General features: G+C 39.3%; 1 protein-coding gene across 6 annotated transcripts in view; it reads right to left on the bottom strand.

Moving 5' to 3' along the window:
- Positions 1-18,420, bottom strand: part of SREK1 (splicing regulatory glutamic acid and lysine rich protein 1) — a 45,363-nt gene extending 26,943 nt beyond the window's left edge. For 2 of the 6 annotated variants that reach the window (XM_077898026.1, XM_077898027.1), the window contains exons 1-4: positions 18,219-18,420; positions 12,106-12,168; positions 8,833-8,966; positions 3,034-3,149 (exon numbers count right to left, since the gene is read on the bottom strand). In XM_077898026.1, the coding sequence (XP_077754152.1) occupies positions 3,034-3,149; positions 8,833-8,966; positions 12,106-12,168; positions 18,219-18,379 (474 nt within the window). In that variant the 5' untranslated portion in view covers positions 18,380-18,420. Of the gene's footprint in view, positions 1-3,033; positions 3,150-3,435; positions 3,560-8,832; positions 8,967-12,105; positions 12,169-18,218 lie in introns of those variants that run through there. The other 4 variants (XM_077898029.1, XM_077898028.1, XM_077898030.1 and 1 more) reach the window with 4 other exon arrangements.
- Between the last annotated feature and the right edge of the window lie 930 nt (positions 18,421-19,350).

Here is a 19,350-nt window from a genome sequence, read left to right as displayed (position 1 = left end):
ACACAGATGTTTGAGGATTATTATATTTAAGTTTTTTTTAACTGTGCAAAAGAATTGTTATATACTAGTGTTAAATCACAAATATGACTCTTATTATTTATTAGTTTTGCATGGATTTAAAGCTTTAAACAGGCCTTTCCAGGTAACTCTCAGTTGTCAATCCCTTTGACCTGCAAATATTCTCCATTGGGACATTATACTTATTTACATACATACACACACACATACTCATACACTTGGAATGAGCTTTTCCAAATCATCTCATCCAACCCCTTTGTTTCTCAAATTAAAGTTCAGTTTTTTAGAAACTTTTCCTGTGTCTTCCTTTCATATCATCTTGCTATCCCTATGCTATTCAATATAATAGTCAATTATGACATACAGCTACTTGAATTTTAATTAAAACTCAGGAACACATTTCAAGTGCTCAACAGCTACATCTCAAGTGCTCAATAGGCACATGCTGCTAGTGGTTACCACACTCAGTAGTACAGATACGGACATTTTCAGCATAGTAGAAAAGTTCTATTGAATGTGGATGCTCTGTAACAATATGATTGCCCTTCTTTTGATGATTAGTCTACTTTCTAGCCCTGATCTAAGAAACCTAAGTATTTAGTTACCCTTTTGGTCTTCATTGGGTTAAAGATGACCTAAACTCCTGACATAACACTTTTTGCCTTCTGACATAGAAACTATGGCTTCCCTGAAACCAAAATGTTCCAGGCATAGGATGAATAAATACAAAAGCCCTACGGCAAAAATATGCTTGGAATGTCTAAGAAACAACAAAGCCAGTATGGCTGAAGTAGAGTAAGCTAGGGAAACAGGTAAGAAAAAGGTCAGAGAGGTAAGCAGGAACCAAGTCACAATGGGTCACCTGTCCTCTATTTTCTAGCTCGAATTGTTTTTCATAAATTAAATTTCAAAATAATAGCTATCCACAGCTAAATTAAAAGAAAACCACTTCCCCTCAAGGCAACAAATTAAATAAAAACTTACACTGTTGCTAACCAATCCCTCTAAGAATTATCAAGAGTGCAAGACAATACTATGAAAAAAAAGTGATCCAGAAATTAACATGTTAAAATATGCCAGAATACAACCAAAATAAAATTTTCTAGAAAATATCTAAAAAGTATCTAAAAAGTATCTAAAATATCAAACTCAAACAAACAGACGTTGAATTAAAAAGTATTTTCCAAGGGTGCCTAGCTGGCTCAACTGGCTCAGGTCACGACCTCAGGATCATCAAGCATTGTGCTGGGGCTCCTCACTCAGGGGGTGTCTGCTTGAGATTCTCTCTTTCTCTTTCCCTCTATTCTTTCCACCACTCACACTCTTTCTAAAATAAGTAAATCTCAAAAATAAAAGGGGCAATTGTGTGGCTCAGTCAGTTTAGCGCCAGACTCTTGATTTGGGCTCAGGTCATGATCTTGGGGGTTGTGAGACTGAGCCCCATGTCAGGTGCTGTGCTGGGTGTGGAGCCTACTTAAGATTCTCTCTTCCTCTCCCTCTGTCCCTCCTCCCCCTTTCTCTCTCTCTCTCCTGCCCCTTCAAGTAAGTAAATAAATACAAAAATGCATCCTCCTCACCCCCAAAAAATAAAAAATAAAAAGCATTTTCCTACCAGGGATCACAGTGCAGGTCTCCAGCAATACAATGACATGTAAAAAAAGACCTAAAATTTTGCACTTCAAAGTTTCAGAGACCACTTTCATAACTTTGGTAAATTAACTACTATCAAAGGGGCACCTGGCTGGCTTAGTCAGTAGAGCCTGAGACCCTTGATCTCCAGGTGTGTTCATGTTCCACAATGGGAGTAAAGTTTACCTAAAGGAGGAGGGAAGAGGGCGCCCGGCTGAGTCAGTTGGTAGAGCATGCAACTCTTGATCTCAGGGTTGTGAGTTTAAAGCCCACATTGGGTACAGAGATTACTTAAAAATAAAATCTTAAAAAAAAAAAAAAAAAGGAAAAAAGTATTTTAAAAAAATTAACTACTATCATAAAGCTAGTATTCATTCACTCCCTAATAATCCAATACCACAAATCTAAGATACAACTTACAATTAAGGTGAATTTTGTATTTTGTCTTGCATTATTTTTTGAAAAACAATGACCCTTCTTTAAAATAAATATAAAAAGAGGGGGATCCCTGGGTGGCTCAGCGGTTTAGTGCCTGCCTTCAGCGCAGGCATGATCCTGGAGTCCCGGGATCGAGTCCCACATTGGGCTCCCTGTGTGGAGCCTGCTTCTCCCTCTGCCTATGTCTCTGCCTCTGTCTCTGCGTGTGTATCTCTGATGAATAAATAAAATATTTTTATAAATAAACAAACAAATAAATAAAAACAAGAGCCTATTAACAGCAAAAATATTTTTTTAAAAGATTTTATTTATTCATGAGAGACACAGAGAGAGAGACAGGCAGAGACACAGGCAGAGGGAGAAGCAGGCTCCATGCAGGGTGCCTGACATGGTACTTGATCCCGGGTCTCCAGGATCATACCCTGGGCTGAAGGCAGCAATAAACCGCTGAGCCACCCGGGCTGCCCAACAGCAAAATCTTATTTAACCCCTCTTAGAAATCACAAAAAAAGGTATTAAGTTCCTAAATGTATGTAGTTAAATGTTTCTGATATTTTTTCCCGTTATAAAGCTGTGGATCATTTTATTTTACTTTAAAAGATTTAGTCCTCATGAACGCGGAAATATAGTTACCTAGATTTTCCAATTCCCCACGCAATCTAAAACGCTCAGTTTCAATAAATGATTCTCCAATGAATAATCTACTTTAGTTCTCAAATTTAAACGAATGCCCAATTACTTCAGAAGTAATTCCAAAAGTCAGTTTAAGTCAACGATAACATGGGAGGAAAAATTAAATAGACATTAAGTAGAAAAATTGAGCAGACATTTTCAATCCTTTTCATTAAAAAAAAAAAGGTTCCAAACAGAAATAATTTTCTAAGTTCTTTTCAAATGATTACACAACTGAACATAAATCCCTTTCAGAAGAGGGTGTGTAATACTTACTGTAGTCAGGGGATTTGGGGTCGGTATGGGAAGCAAGCCTGCACCAGGCATTAAACTTGTCATGGTTGGAGCAGGAGCCAATAAAGAGAGGGCTTTGGATTCCTCTGGAATTTTACCTGCAGAGGCAAGTTCCAAACATTACGGGAAGCAGAAACACCACACAAACTTTACACTATGATTTTACAATTACCCTTGCACTTAAAAAATAATAATAATAAATGAATCTATCTATCAGATCTGTACAAAGAAATAAATAAGAACTTAAGTCTTTCCTTTTATCCTGCTCTACTAGGAAAAATAAAAGTGAGCAAAACTTCAAAGACTAACAATCTCATTAATGGAATATTATTTTAAAAATTGAATAATGTAGACAATTATTTAACACTTTGAGCTATGGGTCACCTGTACTGGAAACTTAATGTTCATGAACCAAACGATATCAAGCATGGACGCTTTCCCAGGACGGTGTTTTCGCGGTGATCGAAAGTTGTGTTACACATGACAACCGTTCGTGTTGGCTGCATCACTAATAGCACACAGAACATCAGATACAGAAAAGAAGAACATTTTTTAAAGTTTAATCCCCAGAAATGGCAAATAACCAAATTAGTCAAAAAAAAGAAAAAGAAAAAACAAATATGTGCGAATTGAAATTTGTTCCTTAATGAGTGCCCCTATCCTAGTTACTAAAACTACCTACTGGTGATGCAAACAATTTTGATAACCTTCCAATATATTCTATTCAATTTTTCAAGCAGACAGAAAAAAACAAAAGCCTACTCCATGTAATCACCTTCAATTTAAAAGGAAGCCTACACCCATCAAGGTAAAAAAGACCTCTCACCAACTAGGTCAGAGATGCCTAAAAGAATCCAATTCAAAGAACATGCCTTGGGAATTACTAAAATTTTTGAGAATCACTAACAATAAAAGTTCCTTTGTCTCAGGAAACTTCTTAACGTCCTGACTTTTAGAACCAATTTATGTATACTTATCTGAAGAGGGGTGGTTAATGCCTAATGTCTTGCTTATAAACACCTTGACTGCCTAATAAAAGTAGTGTAACACTAAAACAATCTTAGACACTAAAAAGAAAAAAATCCCTAGAACTAAAAAATGAAAAACTTACTATAAAATAAGTTCATCAATTGCTGTATTTAAACACTAAACTTGAATCAATTAATTTTGATATGAACTGCAACTTCCGCACATTTTCCCTTTCTGTCCTCTTTCTCTACTGCTCCTGCTAAAATATTACTTAAAAAGTTGACTGCATATATCTATTTTAGAAAAGCTACTTATAATTACGTGGTAGTTGTCTACACATTTCCATTATGGAGTCCTCAAAAAATAAAACAGTGTACAAAATCACACTAAATTGAAAATAGCATATGGATTAAGTTTTCAAAAGCACCGTGCTGAATTTAGAACTGAAATTTCTACTTAAGACAACCAGACGTAGAGGGATAATCTCTAAACAATATTATCTGAATATACCTGTAAACATAGATGGAATTCAAGACAGCTTTTAAAATTTGATTTAAATAATGGTTATACCTTATTTATAGGAACAGAAAAATTACATTCAATTAGCTTTAACAAATCCTACTTTTTCCTAAATTTTACAACATCTAAGTCTACATTAATTTACTAATTTCAAAAACAGTTATTTTATTATTTCAGTGTAAATTCTGCACAAGCACAGATTTTTTAACATGCATAAATAAAAGGTAGGTAGGCCTTACTAAAGACATCAAATAACAGTAATTTATTTTATATTTATTAGTTACTGGTATTAATACACATATCTGTATACCCACCTATATATACTAAGCTATTTATATTGCTACCATGCCCATTTTATGTTACAAATAGGTATTATTTTTTAAATGCTTTAAAACCTGAACACATCTTGATAAATCGACTGAGGTCCTGTGTCTGTGTAAATCTTATGCTTTGCCACCCTAATTTACATACCCAAAATATAAGCTAAGAATTTCTATTATTAATGTCCCCAATTTAAGATTACTTGTAATTAAATAAGCAAAAGTATCCATAAAAGACAGTGTAGGAAGACTACACAAACAAAAAGTATTCAACACAGGCCAAAAGATGAATACTTGATACTATGAAGACTTCCACTTTTGGCTTAAAAAATTTTTCAATAGGTTATCTGCTTCTCACTGCCTTTCACAGTAATAAAAAACTATTATAAATGGTAAGTCTAACTGTAATCACATTTTTTCCTTATTCTAATTACCATTAAAGATACTTTAAGAAAAAAAGTCCCATTGCTTAACTCCCAATATAGAATTCTATCAAATTTACCCTCCAAATACTATCAGAGTATATAAAAGTATAAAACAAACAAGCATTCAGCATTTTCCCCAAACTATACTCCTCAAACTCAGCTGAGAGGAAAAACATCTCTCAGAGAAAATTAAAGTGCTAGTCCTAATCTTGGAATCCATTTAGAAACTAGTGACATCTGAAAATTTTGCAAAAAATTCAAGCAGAGAAACACACACGCAAGTTTTCATTTCTCAAATACCAATTCCCCATGTAGGCAAGTAAAAAGTCTTTGTAAGTCAAGAAAGTATATTCTATAATAAAATAACTCAAAAAAGCAAATGTCTCTGCTTGTCCTCTACTCCTAAATTAGTCTAAGAAATTTACTTACTTTCCTTGAGGATTTTGTATGCTTAAATTTCTAGGGGAAAGGATGAAAATTATTAGCTATCAGTTGGTTTTTATGAAAGATGTAGATTTGGGAGAAAAATTGCAAAAATGTTGCAATGAGGTCAGAAAATGTTCCTAAGAATTCTATCAGTGTTTTAGTGTTTTGAGAACAAAATGTACTGTGCAGTCTATAAATACACCAATTAAGACTCACACTGAGCTTCACAACACTGTACCCTCGTTTACTATGAAAATTTATTTCACTGTAAGATTGAGCTCTGCTATTCATCTCCCAATATAATCTGCAAAGCAATGTTATGAACCCTTAATGGAATACCATTTACAAAGAACTGGAAACCCAGCTCACAAGTTAAAGTGAAAGAGATTTAACAAAACAAAAACAAAAACAAAAACAAAAAAAGGGACAAAATAAAGAAAAAGAAATGAAATTAAAGTAAAACAATAAAAAACAGAGACAGGGCGTCCATCTTCTGCGGTTCAGACTCCGATCTCATTTCCCCAATGAAGGTTTCACTTGACGGCAGGTTTAGTGGCATGGCAAACAATGCCTAACTCAGGCAAGTGTAACAGGTCTGCCTTGGCCAGTCTAGTCATCTAATAATGCACAAATATCACATAGAGAAAACATACAAAACCAAATTAATAGTCAAAATCCATCTACCAGAAAATGTGGACATAAAGTTACGACTGATGATTAGGCTGACACCCTTGTTATGTTTGACCTTATCTTTTTCTAAGTGTTAACATTTATAAAAAAGAAATCTGAGATGCACGCAACAACAAAAAGAGGTCATATCTGGACAAGTATAATGAAAGCATATTTTATTTTGAAATGGCAGGTTTTATTAACAATAGCTAATGCTTAATATGTATGAAACTATTACACATCAAACATTACTTATACAGCTTAGGACCTTGTTACAAATCTGTCTGCATTAGAAAAACAGCAAACTGAAAGAAACCGAAAAAACTTTTCTTAAAACTGTTTCTTGCTATGGCTGTCTCATTTCTTTCATAATGCTGTTTCTATAACATCAAAGAAAGAATGCAATCAGTGAAGTCAATAGAAGAATGCTTACAGCACCCTATCTCCTCTAACAGAACTTACTCCACTGGAACTCTTTCCTTTGATTTATTTCAAACTCACTTTGCTATCTTTTTCAGTACATAACACATTATTACTCTGCTTGCAGTGCATAATCAGATCTTTCATGGCTCACTGTAACATTCTTCAGATTCTGTAAGGTTAAATTGGTGATATTTAGTTACACTAAATGAAAAATGTGTATCTCAATGTTTCTCTAATACCAATTATTTTATCAGTGTTCTAAAATACAACTAAATTGCAATAAAAATGTGCTTAAACTTTCATGTTCAAAACCAGAGAAACTGTCTCAAAATGGTAGTATTAAAAATATTCAAGACCTATTGTAGTAAGTGTGTATTTATTAAGCTCTATTAAGTACAACAAAGAAGAAAACCTCTACATGCCCATAACCTTGAACATTTATGACAAATCATGGTTTGGGCTTCTCAAATACATGAAAAATTCTAAGGGAATATAGCAAGGTTCCAACAAAGCAACACTGATAAAAATTCTTCCTTCCAATTCAGTAATGAGCCAACATAAGATCCTGCACTGTTGGTAGCATAGTTTTCTGATAGGATTAATATTCCCATTTAATAAACCTGCCATCTGACTTTTTTCCCATGCAGTTTACCTGATGTGAAACTGGTATGAACTTGGTATGCAGAACTAAACCATTACCAGCTCTGTTCTCACCTTGCTTTCTCCAATTCTGGGCTCACTGTCCCCTTACAGATCAATAGATAAGGACAGATTCGGCAAATAATTAGCTTTAATCCATTTTTCTTGTACTACTCTATTCTAATCTCCAGGCAGGGGGGAAAATACTTTCAAATTTCTCTGGAAAAACATCCAGAATGTCCTATTCTGAGACTTCAAAACCAAAAGAATGGTACTCACTGTATCTAACTGTAATGTTTTTGACATCCCAGAATAGACATTCTGAAATAAGCATCAAATTTCAAAAGTGCAACACTGTGTACCATATGTCAAGTTATTTTAATATTAGCCTTGTTTTAAAAGAGGTTTTAAAACATTCCATATGAAAACTCCTTAAATTGCTCCAGGTAAATTTTTTACGTTGTAAAACAGTTACCACCATCCACCAGGGAAAACATACTTTAAAGACATTTAAATTATAATGAACTATTCGAAAATCCAAAGAGTACACATGCCATAATGTGTACTCGAAATAAAAATTGATTACACACCAGAACTGTCAAATTCAGCACAGCCTATTATATGTAAATGGCTCTGTAAACAGAAATTACTACAAAATAAGTATTAGTAATCATTAGCTCTTAAAGCAGGTTAAGTCTTAAATTTAACGAGGCTTTTGGCCTTGTTCCCATGTTCAACAACTATTTCCTTGATGGAGGCTTTGGGCTTTCCATGATTTTTCTTGAATTGCCCATCCTACCCCCCAAGAGAAGCAAGCCATTAAAAGAAAAAAGTAAATTCCAGTTGCATAGCAATCACATTGAATATGCAATAATGGCTCAATGACAAGGTGAATTACCTTAAGAGGATACTTTGGAGATTAAATTATAAATATCTTTCTTATAAATATTACTTAACCTCAATTTGGGAAAATGAACAATTTTTATTTATGATATCATTAATACTGTATACACAGGGGCAAATGCTCACTTATACATACATTTAAAATAATTTCCCTTACCAATGTAGTATTTTAATTTCAGAAACCTTTGTTTACAACTTGCAAATTGACTACAGAAAGCCAAACAAAAGAAACCAGAGAAGTAATTCATGAATTTTTTCAGATGTTTGGCTACAAAATCTCAAGCACAAGTAAGTAATAAATAGCCATTCTAATGTATTTATTAGGTAAAAATTCTTTCCTTCTCCAAATTTCATTCCTACACACACACACAAACACACACACACACACACAGCAATATACTCTCTACCTACCAATTTCTAGGAAAGCCAAAGGTAGTAACACACAGGACAGAGATTAAAATAATGGAAAAAACATGTCAGATACCAACCTTCTGCACAAGGTACAACTATCAGAGCTCTGTCAATAAAAACCGTGTTAGTTAGATGCTGGGCCACGCCAACACTTGATGGGTCACGAAACTTAACATAACATACTTTGGAAGAAAAAGCAAGAGGTGCGTTGCTGCAAGATAAAAAGAAAAACAATTGGACTAATAAACATTTGGTTTGTTTTGTCATTTTCACTTGAAACATCTTTCTTAGATCTCTGCATAATCTTAATCAAGAATTTTTACTGCTAAAGATTATTAAGACAAAAAAAAGTTTTGTATTTTTAAATTTTTATCTAAATTCCAGGTAGTTAATATACAGTATAATATTAGTTTCAGGCATACAATATAGTGATTCAACACTTCCATACGACATTCCGATGCTCACCACAGCAAGCACACTCCTTAATCCCTATCACCTATTTTACCTATCCACCTACCCCTCTGCCTTATGGTAACCATTAGTTTGTTCTCTATAGTTAAGAGTCTGTTTCTTGGTTTGCCTCCCACTCCCCCCCTTTGCTCATTTGTTCTGTTAAATCTACACATGAGCGAAATCATATGGTATGTGTCTTTCTCCGATTTACTCTGAGTAGTAGAATACTAACTCCATCCATGCCATGGCAAACGGCAAGATGACATTTTTTTTACAGCTGAATAATATTCCATTGTGTATATACACACCTTCTGTTTCCACATTTTGGCTATAAACATTGGGGTGCATGTATCCCTTTGAATTAGTGCTTTTGTATTCTTGGGTAAATACCTAGTAATGCAACTGCTAGATCAAAGGGTAGTTCTATTTTTAACTTTTTGAGAAACTTCCATGTTTTCCAAAGTGGCTGTACTTAAGGCATATCTTAAGTCTTTCACCGTGATTTGTCTACAAAAGTTGACAGAAATCTAGGAAGTCCTATTGTCTTACCTCTAAAAACTTGAAATTTATGAGTTAACCCAAGCAAAACATGAAAACAGCAGATTTAACCCAAAAATGTTCAACCAGCATATTATATCAATGGGCAAAATCACTTTATAAAAAGTCCCAATCCTTCAAATTTTGTAACCACTTCCAACCTTTCCTAATTAGATCACTAAAAACTTCACCAGAGTCTTGCAAATAGACAACAAAGAATTAATATTAAGATCTTTTGCATGTACTAGACTGCTTTAGGCTAGCTAGGCAGCATTGTGATTTCAGACCAAAGATTTTACAAACAAAATTTTAATTATTTTATATGCAAAAAACATATTATTCTAAATCCTACCAGATTCAGTTTAATCTAGGTAGGTCTACAGTAAAAAACCACAGAGCAGAGCACAGATGAAAGCAGTTTTCCCATAATATAATTCATCTTGTCAGACTGCAAAATATACTATATTCAATGATTATCATTTTGTCTATCTGTCCAAGACTATTTTTAATTAAAGTCTAAAATTTTCTTTAGCAAGAAAAAAAACACCCAAATATATACCTAATATAGAACATATACACTCCTTTAAAGCATTAACATTTCTTACACTATGAAATAAGTGAGATCATTGAAAAATATCTTTGCCTTGTGCAGTAATTTATGTTACAAAACAGGTCAAGAAAGTTGACCATAATCCTAGCCCTAGTAAATGGCAAAGGTGGGACTTGAAGTCTAACGATCTAAAGCCAAATATAATGCAACCTTAATCATTCAACTAATCAAGAATTTTAAAAGCATTTTAGGGGTGCCTGGGTGGCTCAGGTAGTTAAGTGTCTGATTCTTGATTTGTGCTCAGGTCATGATCTCTGGGTTGTGAGATGGAGCCCCCCACATCAGGCTGTGCACTAGATATGGAGCCTGCTTGAGATTCTCTCTCTCCCTATCCTTCTATCCTTCACACTCTCTATTAAAATAAAAAAAAAAAATTAGAAGCATTTTAATGTACTATCAATTCCAAATATTAGACATTTCTAAAATTAGAAATTTTCACATAAAGTAACAAATCCATCTTGATAATGATTATACATATTCATGCTATTACCAAAACACTGTGATAATGAAACATATTAGCATGTAGAACTTGAACTTATATTATTAATGTAAATAGGCTAATAAAAGTTGGTAAAAAGAAACTGTCTCTTTCTCACCCAACCCAACTCAATTCAATTCACTCCTGCCTAAGGCTATCCAATTCAGGCTTCAACAGGCTCACTACAACAATGCCTACTCCCCACTCACTCTATACAAACATCTAAGTACTTCATGAATTTGTCACTGAGGTAAAAACAGTGGTGTCCACACTTAACTCACCTTTACATTACCCACATCTCCAATTTAGACCTCTCTTGAGCTTTAGACTCCCAGATCCAAGTGCCTGCTGGGATATCACACCTTGATGGTCACAAGGCCCATCCCCCAAAAGTTACTGAGTCTGAAATAAGTTCATCACCCTTCTTCCTCAACAATCCTGGTCTTTGTCCTATACATCATCTCTCAGTTAAAAATACCACCATATTATTCAAATCATAAATCTAGGAGTCACTAAATGTAACCGTCATTAGTACCTTTCACTAAATGCTTCCAAATCTCTTCTGGCTACGTGGTTAAATTCCACTTCTTTGTTCCTTAAAGTTGGTGTGCCCATGTAACTTGTTTTGGCCAATTAAGTATGAGCAGGACCGACATTCAGGAGCTTTAAGGGACATTACTTGGCTCTTTTGCTCCGCCACAATGACCAGCCTCATTTGAGAAATGGGTGGCTGACTGCTACATCAGCTTCATCCCAGAGTGAGTGACCACAATGAGTAGAGTTCCCTACCCCACAAACTTAGCATAAGAAGTAATTCATTTCTACAAACTATTGATTGGGGGTTGTTTCCATCCTTGACCCTTCCTCCTTCTTCATCCAGTTGATTGTTAAATCCTGTGAAGACTGCATCCCAAATATTTGTCACAGGAGTTCTTTCATCATTCTCATGATCAGGGCCTTAACTCAAGCTCCCATCATCTCACAAGGATTATTACTATGGCTCCTAACCCATCACAGTGATTCCAATCCCAACTCCTTAATAATGGTCTTTCACAACAGCTGCCAGAGTGATCCCTCTAAACCCTACATTTTATCATGTCATTCCACTGCTTAAATTTACTTAAATTTTACAGACACCCTTCTGTTCTTGCTTCATCCTCTACATTGCACCCAAAAAATCTAGGCATTAGAAGTACTTGTGGTTTCCACAACACATTCTGAATATCTGGGCCATCTTTGCACATATTGTTCCATTTGCCTATGATATCCTACCTTCCTTTTTGAGGGGTAATTCCACTTTTCTTCAAGGCTTGAGTTTCCAAGTCTTCTGGAAAGCTATTTTAAGATATCAAAGTGGTTAGGTACCCCTCCTCTATGTGCTTCCAAGACATTCTATATACACTTTCAGCACAGACTTTAAGAGTTTTCTTAGGTGAAATCCCCAACAGATTTTAGAAGCTGCTAGCCACAACTGATTTGCCACATGACCCAAGGGCCCATTTCACTGGCTAACCAACCACCTATAATTTGGGTGGCTTGATCAAATGAACTTAAACAATCAGATTCTCTATCTTGGTCTGAAAAGTCACTGAGAATCAGGGCTTGGGCCAGATGCCAAAATACTGAGTACAAAATAAGTCTGCAAAGAAAATAGAGCAGATACATGGAATGAAACTGAGTGGACAATAAAGCTTCTGAGAAGAGGCAGATAGTCACCTTGGATGCTGAAATCTTTCTGGTTCCCAGTCCCAGTTTCCATGAGGCCTACTTGTACTAGTCTTTATTTCAATTTAGAGAAACAATTTTATTTCTTCTCGAACTAGACCAAGTGGCACTGTTTCTTTTTCAACAACCCTTGCCCCTAAAAAAAAACTGTAATTACAATGAGCTACTAAAGCTCTAGCAATTACAAGTACACTCTCTTTTAGCATTCTTCAAGAGCCTAACAAATCGCCATTGAAACTATTTTCCCTAAAGGGTCAGATCCTTTTGTGAAAGAATGGAAACCTAAATAATCACTATTGAAAACTAAAAACACAATTCCCAATACCCCTACTTAAAACCCATATCATTTCAAATTTAAAACATCCAGGGGAAAGGAAGTATGAGACTGGGTGGGAAAGCAATTTCATGTTATGACAGGCTACCAAGATTTGAGAAGCCCAGAACTGGTTAAGAAAGGCTGATCTGTGCGCATCAAGCATGATCATAAGAATGCGGACACTAGACATAGCTACACCACCGTCATTTTCATCTCCTTTCTTAAAATACAGAAAAGAGATCAACATATATTTAACACTATCTTATTTTGAACATTATCATCTAAATTACAATACAGTGGCAAGCCTAAATACAGAAGATGCTCAACAAGTGTGTATTTATTGATAAATCATTGTTTCCAAATTTTATATTTACAGCTTTTGTTCTCATAAACCTAAACTTTTAAACAGACTTACTTTAATTAAATAGAATTATCATTTTTTTTTTAATTTTTATTTATTTGTGATAGTCACAGAGAGAGAGAGAGAATGAGGCAGAGACACAGGCAGAGGGAGAAGCAGGCTCCATGCACCGGGAGCCCGATGTGGGATTCGATCCCGGGTCTCCAGGATCGCGCCCTGGGCCAAAGGCAGGCGCCAAACCACTGCGCCACCCAGGGATCCCTAGAATTATCATTTTTAAGTCTATTTTTGACCTAGAGTTTTAACTTTTAAAAGGGTGTTACATGTTCCACTTGGTCTAAATGTATGCTTCGGAAGAAAGTAGCAGCAGCCAAATATAGCAAATTTTACGTCTGCCTGATTTGTTGAATCAAATTTTGCCTCTTTTTTCAAATATAAAACTTTATAGTCTTTTTTTTTTTCAAAAAATTTCTAACAGTTTAATGTAGAAATTACAGAGCCAACTTTTTGAGCATCAGTTAAATTTCCTAGGCCCTAATTGGTTATTTTGTTTTTCATTAAACATGGTGATGGCATTGTACAACGTTTTTGAAAAAGTGAATGTGGTACTAATTTTTCCAGTAATTTATTGGAAGATCTATCAAAAAGGATATAATTCAAAGGAAGGACAAATTACACAAAAGTATGTGCAAAATATTAACTGACACATAACTTTTAATAGGGTTTCTGAGGAGGACTCCAGTGGTACTTTGGAGGGCACAATTTTTCCTTTTGTTAAGATCTTCTTACAAATTACTGACACTTGCCAACCAAATGCCAGGAGGCATTCCCATCAATGCCTGACAATCAAAAGGACACATTTTCAAATGTTTCCAGCTAAAATCTACTTACTTAAAATACCAAACCAAAGGACTCAATATAGCCAATGACAGAATTGAAATATTACTATAAATAAGACACAAAAGTATGAAAAAAATGATTATATGTTGAATGAAAAAAGTTTACCATCAATGTATAAATCCTTTGACTCTGCTACATTAAAATAAGCACATATCAAAAGGACTGCAGGCAAATATATGGAAATAGAGGTTTCAATAGGATCGTAAGCAGAAGTTTTCTTTTTCTCTTCTCATAAAATGACTATACTGGTTCTATTAATATTTTTAACTAAATAAGTAAGATGTGACACATTTTTCCTTGCTTATTAATACTTCTGTAGACCAGAGAGGTGAAGAAAACCAGTAAGCAAAAAGAAATCAACACATGTGAAAAACAGTGTTAGAAATCAGGATAGGATTACCCTCCAAGGTTAGTCATTTGAAGGGGGACACTGGGAAACTGCTAGGGCGCAGACAAGCCTGATGTAGGTGGTGATTACATAGGTGTGTTCACTTTGTGGAAATCCATCAAGCTGTACTTTTATCCATGCATTTTTCTGCATATACAGGACACCTAAAAAAAAGGGGGGGGGGGCCTAAAAAAACTACAAAAGTTTCTTACTGCCGTAAAAAGTTTCCATGACATGGTACTCCTTTGTTGTGCAACAAGTGAAAACAAAAAATTCTGGGTATTGGGCAGCCCGGGTGGCTCAGCGGTTGAGCGCCACCTTCAGTCTGGAGACCCGGGATCCAGTCCCACGTCGGGCTCCCTGCATGGAGCCTGCTTCTCCCTCTGCCTGTGTCTCTGCCTCTCTCTGTGTGTGTCTCTCATGAATAAATAAATAAAATCTTTAAAAAAAAAAAATTCTGGGTATTTATCATCCAGCAGCATAAAAAAGAGCACAATTAAGAATTGTTAACATATATATATAAAGAATGTTTAATTATCAATGTTTAAAAGCTAAAAAACCGAATCACAGCCTCATTCCAAAAGAATTCAATTTAAAATGTGAATTTTCATATTAACAGGTGAATGCTTAAAATGTTAATGAGAAACTGTTTCCGCATTCTATTAAAGAAATATATTTCCACCTGAAAAAAAAGAAATATATTTCCAAATTTTAAACAAATGAAATTCTACTCAGCTTCCAGACATTAATAGTAAAGTACTGTTTCTGAGACATTGCAAAACATTTATCTGTCTTCAATACAACTACTACTATTGTACTGTTATCTATTTCAGCTCAAATTTGCAAATAACATCTTTAATATAAAGACCAGGTTATGACCACTTCATTATAGAGCAGAAAACACCCTATTAGTAAAGCAAGGCAATATTTCTGAAAGACAGGAATGAGGAATTACACTGAAGGAAAAACTGATTAGGAATACATGTGCTGGGATCCCTGGGTGGCGCAGCGGTTTGGCGCCTGCCTTTGGCCCAGGGCGTGATCCTGGAGACCCGGGATCGAATCCCACATCGGGCTTCTGGTGCATGGAGCCTGCTTCTCCCTCTGCCTATGTCTCTGCCTCTCTCTCTTTCTCTCTCTGTGACTATCATAAATAAATAAAAATTAAAAAAAAAAAAAAAGGAATACATGTGCTGTTTGTGTTACAATTTTGCAAAACGTATTAGTTTGTGACACAGTAACTCTACCAAATTTAAGTAAACAGTGTTTATTCTGACTTTCAAAGTAATTAACATCTGATTTCAAAAAACAGCTCATTACTAAGTATCAGATAGTAACCGGCAGCATACTGCCACCCATACCTGGTTTTAACAACGAAAGTGGCTATTACGTTGGCACTGAATAATATTCTGTGATATGTTTCTTCTACCTATAAGACACCTTATTACCACAACCTTGAAAGCAAGGTTAGTTTACAAAAGCTCTTGTACAAAATATTTTACTGCTTGTTTCCAGTTAAGCATACACTCCTCCAAACACTTCTCTATCATTAAAAAAAAAAAAAAAGTTCTGAATGCTTAAACCAAGAGACAGCAGAAAACATTTTCAAAAGTTAAATAAGATCGTCAAGCTATATAGCTGTGGCTAGCCAATAAATAGTATACTCATGCACTTATGGAGTATTCTTGACAAAAAATGTATTATCTGAATCTAATCATGCAGAAACAATGAACATAAAGCCAGATTAAGAATCATTCTGCAGGGGATCCCTGGGTGGCTCAGCGGTTTAGCGCATGCCTTGGGCCCAGGGCATGACCCTGGGGTCCCGGGATCGAGTCCCGCATCGGGCTCCCTGCATGGAGCCTGCTTCTCCCTCTGCCCGGGTGTCTGCCTCTCTCTCTCTCTCTCTCTGTCTCTCATGAATAAATAAATAAAAATCTTAAAAAAAAAAATCATTTTGCAAAACAAAGTACAAGACAAAATGTCAACGCCATGAAAGATTTTTAGGAAGGTGACAGGGGATTCTGGATTAAAGGAGGTAACAATCAAATGCAACGGGTGGTTTCTGATGATATTCTAGACAAAAAAAAAAAAAAAAAAGGAAAAGGAAGGAAGGGAGTGAGAGAAGGACGGACAGACGGACACGTGACTGTAACTGGGAAAACGTAAACTACTTCGTATACAGCATCAATGTTCAGTTCGTTAAACGGGCTCTGGAATCGTGGTAACGGAGGAGGATGCACCTGCCCCAAAAAGACACACTTCGGTGCCGAGGGCTGGCCAGGCACGGTGTCTGCTTGGAAAGGACGGGCAGCGGAAAGGGGCGTTTGGGCGCAGGGGGCGTAGGCAGCGGGAGGGGGAGGCGGAGGAGGGAAAAAACCCGCGAGAGAAACGTGGCTGCTCCTCTCCCCAACTTCACCCACGCTGAGGACTTCGCGACAAAAAAAAAAAAAAAAAAAAGGAGAGGAAAACACTCCGAAAAGCGACCTCTGCAAACCCCGATGCCAACTCTCCCCGTCTCCACGCCGTGGCAGCGCGGGATCCCTAACGGGCGGAAACCGAAAGAAAAATAGGTCTACGGGCATCATCGTCAAAGACACCAAAAAAAGGTCAAAGACCAAAAAAAAAAAAAAAAAAAAGTTGTGTGTGTGTGTGTTTTTTTTGGAAAGAAAGAAATCCTGGGCGACTTCTAAGCCGTTCCTCCAGAGGGATTTGAAACAATGAGCAAAACACGGAGGCCTCTGAGGTGCTAAGCTCTACCTTAAGAACACAGATCTTAAAAAAAAAAAAAAAAAAAAAAAAGGAAATTCGGTGCGAGGGCCGCAGGGCCCCTGCGGGGTCGGCGCTGGGAGCGGCCGCGGCTCGCCCGGGGCCACCCCGCTGCCCTAACACACCCCGGGACGCGGCCGCGGGGCCCCGGCAGGGCGGAGGCCGCGCCGCAGCGATAACCCGCCGCCCCGCCGCCCCTGATACTTTTTAGCGAACGCTTAGGACAGCGTGACCTTGAGGGCGGAAATTTTAATCCGCTGCCAAGAAAAAAAAAAAAAAAAAAAAAAAGGGGTGTGGGAGGGGACGAAGGGACGTGATCTTCACCAACACGGATGGACGGGCTCGGTCGGCTTAGCCAACAAGACGCTAAATCCGCCGGGACGGCCCCGGGGGCGGAGCCGAGCGCCCGCGGCACGGCCCGCACCCCGAGGCGGCAGCAGGCGGGCGGCGCCGCGGGCTCCGGGACTCCGCCGCCGCAAGGACGCCAACAGGCGTTTGCCATGAGGACCGTTCCGGGCCCACCTGCGGCCATCTTAACTTCGGGAAGAAAGACGGGGAGGAAGGGGAGGAAGGGGAGGCACGGACTACGAGACCCGGACGGAGACCACAAACCGGGGATGCACGGAAATTAAAAAAAAAAAAAAAAAAAAAAAAAGCAGCTTCTCTAAATTCTCTGTAGTGGCTCGGTGTAGAGATTCACCTCCCACCCCCGCGCTCCGAGGACACACACAATCCGCCTGACCCGGGGAAAGGGCCTCGGGGCCCCGCGCCCAGCTGCCCTCATCAAACATGGACGCCGAGGTGAGCGCGGCGGTCACGTGACGCGCCCCCGCCCGCGCTCTGCCGCCCCCCCACCCCGACCGGCCTGGGCGCCCGAGGTCTCTATGGCGCCCGCGCCCCTCCCCCAGCCGAGCCCCAGCACTTACTCCGGGGGGTAAAGCCGCAGCTCCTCGATTTCTCCTAGGAAGGAAAAAAGCGTCCGCATCTGCTCGCTGGTCACCGCCGACGACAGGTTGGTCACCTGGATCACCGCCGTAGGGGTGAGGCCGAAGCCCAGCGCCAGCCCGAAGCCGCCGCCGCTGTTCATCCCGGCCCGCTGCTGCCGCCGCCGCCGCCGCCACCACCGCCGCCGCCGCCGCCGCCGCCTCCCGCTGCCCAACGTCCGCGACGCGTCAGCGGCGGAACCGGGAGGGCCGCGAGCGCGCTCCCGCGGGCGAAGGCTCGGCGGCGGGCAGGTCTAGCCGCCCGGCCCGCGACTCCCCTGCTCCCCGGGCTGCGCGCGCCGGCCGGAAGCGTCGCCCCGGCAACGGGTGGGTCGCGGCGGCTGCGGCCCGCGGGGGGGAGGGGGGAAGGAGGGAGGCCAGAGCGGGGCTCGCCCCCCTAGGGCTCGCGCCGGGCTTGCTCCCGCTGCAGAGGGGCCGGGTTTCGGCCCTGGAAGCGCAGGGCACGCCGCTGCCTCCGCGTCGCGCCCCGGTAGACCCGGGGAAGCGCGAGGCCTGGTCTGCTGGGCGGGGCCGGGACCTGGGGGGGGTCCCGGCGGGGGGGGCTGGGGGGGGTCCCGGCGGCCTCCCCCGCGTGCACTTGGCCCAGGCGAGCGCGCCGTGCTCCCGCGCAGGCCGCCCCGCCCGCGGCCCCACGTGAAACACACGCACACAGGTTGCAAAAATGTACGGGATGCGGGATGCTCGGCTGAGGCTGAGTTAAGGAGGTAGGAAGACAAAGGCCAGGCGGCCGCCAGGACTTAGGCAGTCGCTCCTTGCGCGGCAGGGGGCCCAGGATGCCCTCACCCCCGCCCCCGAGGATGCTGCAGGTGCTCTCAATGGGTCCGTAGGGCCGGAACGATTCTCTTTTCTTTTCTTTTCTTTTCTTTTCTTTTCTTTTCTTTTCTTTCGATTTATTTATTTATTCATTCATTCATTCATTAGCGAGAGAGAGGCAGAGACCCAGGCAGAGGGCATGCTCCACGCAGGGAGCCCCACGCGGGACTCGATCCCAGGACCCCGGGGTCACGCCCTGGGCCGAAGGCAGATGCTCAACCGCTGAGCCACCCACCCAGAC

This window comes from Canis aureus, chromosome 5, assembly GCF_053574225.1.
Source record: "Canis aureus isolate CA01 chromosome 5, VMU_Caureus_v.1.0, whole genome shotgun sequence".
NCBI lineage: Eukaryota > Metazoa > Chordata > Mammalia > Carnivora > Canidae > Canis > Canis aureus.
The sequence above is the reverse complement of the archived record's forward strand: the minus strand, read 5'-3'. Positions and strand labels throughout refer to the sequence as shown.